This window comes from Bison bison, unplaced genomic scaffold (assembly GCF_000754665.1).
Source record: "Bison bison bison isolate TAMUID 2011002044 unplaced genomic scaffold, Bison_UMD1.0 scf7180017864383, whole genome shotgun sequence".
In the NCBI taxonomy this organism is placed as follows: domain Eukaryota; kingdom Metazoa; phylum Chordata; class Mammalia; order Artiodactyla; family Bovidae; genus Bison; species Bison bison.
In genome coordinates this window covers 5760951-5764469 of record NW_011494955.1, presented here as the reverse complement: position 1 = coordinate 5764469, position 3519 = coordinate 5760951, and the positions used below count along the sequence as shown (strand labels likewise).

At 62.1% G+C, this 3519-nt stretch overlaps 1 protein-coding gene across 3 annotated transcripts in view; it reads right to left on the bottom strand.

Annotated features, from left to right (window-relative positions):
• Positions 1-3519, bottom strand: part of NR4A1 (nuclear receptor subfamily 4, group A, member 1) — an 18332-nt gene that overhangs the window by 2221 nt on the left and 12592 nt on the right. For all 3 annotated transcript variants that reach the window (XM_010857865.1, XM_010857864.1, XM_010857863.1), the window contains 5 exons: positions 2324-3201; positions 1381-1510; positions 918-1069; positions 364-566; positions 101-279 (listed from right to left, as the gene is read on the bottom strand). In XM_010857865.1, coding sequence (XP_010856167.1) covers positions 101-279; positions 364-566; positions 918-1069; positions 1381-1510; positions 2324-3199 — 1540 coding nt within the window. In that variant the 5' untranslated portion in view covers positions 3200-3201. The remainder of the gene's footprint in view (positions 1-100; positions 280-363; positions 567-917; positions 1070-1380; positions 1511-2323; positions 3202-3519) is intronic.

The window sequence follows — 3519 nt, the reverse complement described above, 5'->3', positions numbered from 1 at the left end:
CCACAATGCAGGAGGCCCAGGAAACACCAGATGCTGGTACATCCAGAGCCAGGCCCTCAGGCCTTCCCCATCTCCCTGGGTCTGGGGACTGGCCTCCCACCTGTGATGAGGACAAGCGCGGAGAGGCAGGCGAAGGCAGGGATGTCGACCACCAAGCTGTGCAGGGAGCGAGAGAAGGCCAAGATGCTGTCGATCCAGTCCCCGAAGCCACGGGCACATTGCAGGCGGTGCAGCACCAGGCCTGAGCAGAAGATGAGCTTCCCCTCGGCTGGTTTAGACCTGGCAGGTGGGGTGCAGACAGCTGTTAGGGGGGCTGGAGGGCAGGGCACCAGCTGAGGGCTGAGCACACAGTGGGATGCTCACCGGTAGGCCAGACGGAGGATAAAGAGCTCCAGAAAGGCGGACTCCAGCAGCAGGTCCTGGTCTCCGGGAGACAGTTCAGCAAAGCCGGGGATCTTCTCGGCCCACTTGCGAATCACCTCCAGGGAACCCGAGAGCAGGTCGTAGAACTGCTGCACGTCCCCAGCATCCTCTTTCCCGAAGTGGGGCAGCGCCAGCTCCTGGAACTGGCAGGTGGTCCAACGAGGTCAGACCCCAGAAAGAGCCCCACACCTAGGCGGCTGTGTACAGCTGTGTCATACCCTGGGATGCCAGATCCCAAGGGTGAGAATGGAGCCGAGATCCCGCCCACGCTTGCTTGCCAACTCTTGCCTATTAACCCAGAGCCGAGGCTGCTGGAAGGAGCGCATTTTTTTTTTTTTTTTTTTTTTTTAATTGGCCACCGCCCAGAGGGGTACATTTTTCCATCTGGTCAGCCTAGAGGGGCCAACCCTCTTTTCGATCTGTGGAACTAGGGGCTGGCGGGTGGCTTTTCTCATGTGTAGGAAGTGCCAAATGTGGGCTGGGCAGGGCCTCACCTTGGAGTAGTCCAGTTTAGAAGTGCTGGGCCCCGAGTCCAGGTGCGCCCGGACCAGGGAGGTGAGTAGGTGGGCTGGGGAGGTTTCTGGGGGCTGCTTGGGCTTTGAAGGGAGCCGACCCCGCCGTCCTTTCAGGCTGTCTGTCCGGACAACTGCAGAGAAAAGGGCTGGAGTGAGGCAGGGAGAAAGGGGCCCAGGGAAAGGACTCCCAGCCCAAGCTGTGCACCCCGGTACTAAAAGCATGCCGAAGTATGAGGAGCTAGAGCCCCCGAGAACCTAGGGGACCCTGCAGCGATCTCCACTCCCACAAGGCAGGCAGGTGGACTGGAGGCAGGGGAGGACAGAAGGCCCAGGCACGCCCTCCCTTGTGGCCCACCAGGACAGATGTCCAGGGGGGGCGGTCTGCGGGCCCCACCCCACTCCAGCCCATCTCTGTCCCTCGGGGCCTGTCCCAACCACCCACCTTCCTTCACCATGCCCACGGCCAGGCACTTCTGGAAGCGGCAGAACTGGCAGCGGTTTCGCCGCCTCTTGTCCACAGGGCAGTCCTTGTTAGCCAGGCAGATGTACTTGGCATTTTTCTGCACTGTGCGCTGGAGGGGGCCAACACGGAACAGGCTGTCAGAGTGTGGGGTGGGGGTGGGGGAGAGCCAGGGGAAGGGACTGTCCAGATCCTACTGCCATTGCAGACAAAAGCGCTCTCTGTTCACAACTATTTTTCTAACATTTGGGTGGCAGGGGAGGATAAGATGGATGGGTTGGGGGAGGAAGAAAAAAAGTCTTGGGGACACTGGGGGAGGGTTTGGCCTTACCCTCAGGACGCAGGATGAGGGGCGAAGGGCTCCCCAGCAGCCCAGACACTGACACTTCTTAACGTGCCTGTGTCCGCCTGCCCCTTCCCTGAGGCAGACACGAGAGGCTGAGGAGGGGCCAGGGCTGGGGCCGGGCAGGGAGGCAGGCACCCAGAGCTGGGACAAACACGCAGCCTGTTCCCAAGTCCACCCCCAGCCCTCCAGCACCAAGCCCTCTCCTCGCATCCTTTCATCTCGTGCCAAGAACACGAGTGCCTGGGCCCCCCCTTCCCACCAGGACCTTGAGTAGGGGGAGGCCAGACAGAGGAAAACCAGAGGCTGGCCACAGAAACTCCCCCTCCAGGGTAACCCCACAGCCTCACCCTCTGCCCCACTGTCGCCCCTCCCTCCATCTCTCCACCACCCCAGGGTCAGCATGAAAGGTCCCAGGTCCCTGTTCCTAGGATGGCAGCCCACCGGGCCAAGCCTGCCCTCTTCCTAAAGAGCAGACTTGTTGGAAGGAGAGCCCAAGCGAAGCCACCACAAAGCCTGCTGGGGTGAGAGACCAGCCTGCCCCACTTCTCATAAAAAGCTACACCCAGGGCAGCCCAGTACCTTGAAAAAGCCTTTGCAGCCCTCACAGGTGCGGACCCCATAATGCTGGCAGGAAGCATTGTCCCCACACACAGCACAGCGGCCCTCGCTTCCACCTGGAGCCCCACTCCGGGCCTTGGCAGAGGTCACAGGCGCGTCCAGCCTCCCTGAGCCATCAAGGTGGGGAGAAGTGGGCACCAGGCCTGGGAACGCTGTTTGCATGGAATAGCTCTCTCCCTCCCCCAGCTGGTGGGCGGCCTGCGAGGGGAACAGCTTCAGGGGGCTTGGGGCCAGGCTGGGACTAGGGCCGGGGGGAGGGCTGAAGGAAAAGAAGGCCGGCGGCTGGGGGGGCCCAGAAGCCTTGGGCAGCTGCTCTGTCCATGCCCGCAGGCCTTCGTAAGTCTGGCTGGGCGAGAAGGGGCCAAAGGAGCCATCCCAGGGAGAGAGCTGGGGAGGCTGGAAGCTGGGCGTGGATGGTGACGGTGCAGAGCAGGGACTGCCATAGTAGTCAGAGCCGCTGGAGGACAGGGTCTCGTCCAGAGGGCCACTCAGCGTGCCAGGGTAGCAGCCGTACACCTGGAAGTCCTCGAACTTGAAGGAAGCAGAGGCTGGGGAGGTGGCTGACGATGAGGACGTGGAGGAGGCCGAGGAGGAGGCCGAGGAGCACGGCTGGGCTGTGCCTGACAGTTGGTAGAGGAAGGTGTCAAACTCCCCTGTGTAGCCGTCCATGAAGGTGCTGAAGCTGGGCAAGGCGGTAGGGACAGCGGGGGCTGCCTCGGGGCTGGCCAGGTCCATGGTGGGCTTGCTGAGCTCAGGGGTCAGGAGGTCGCCTGCCAGGTGGTCACGGGGTCCTGGGCTTGGTGCTGGTGTCCCATACTGGGCTTGGATACAGGGCATCTCTGGAGAGGGAAGAGACCAAAGTGGGGGGAGAGGGAAGTCAGTAAGAGAGGCCTGAAGCCTGACCTCTAAGTATAGGTCCTTGAGCGGCCAGGAGGCAGGACTCCCAGCCAGACATGGGACACTGAGGCGTTAAGGCCATGGCCCACCACAGAACCCAGGAATCCTTGGTACCTGGTCAGAGCACCACCTCAATGTCCATGTCACAAAGCCCCTAGGCAAGGTCCCAGCAAGGGTGGGCTCAAGTCGGAAGGCCAACCACACCCCGGGCAGCCTGGGAACCCTAGGGAGGGCATGTAGCCAGCATTTCTCTGCTGGAA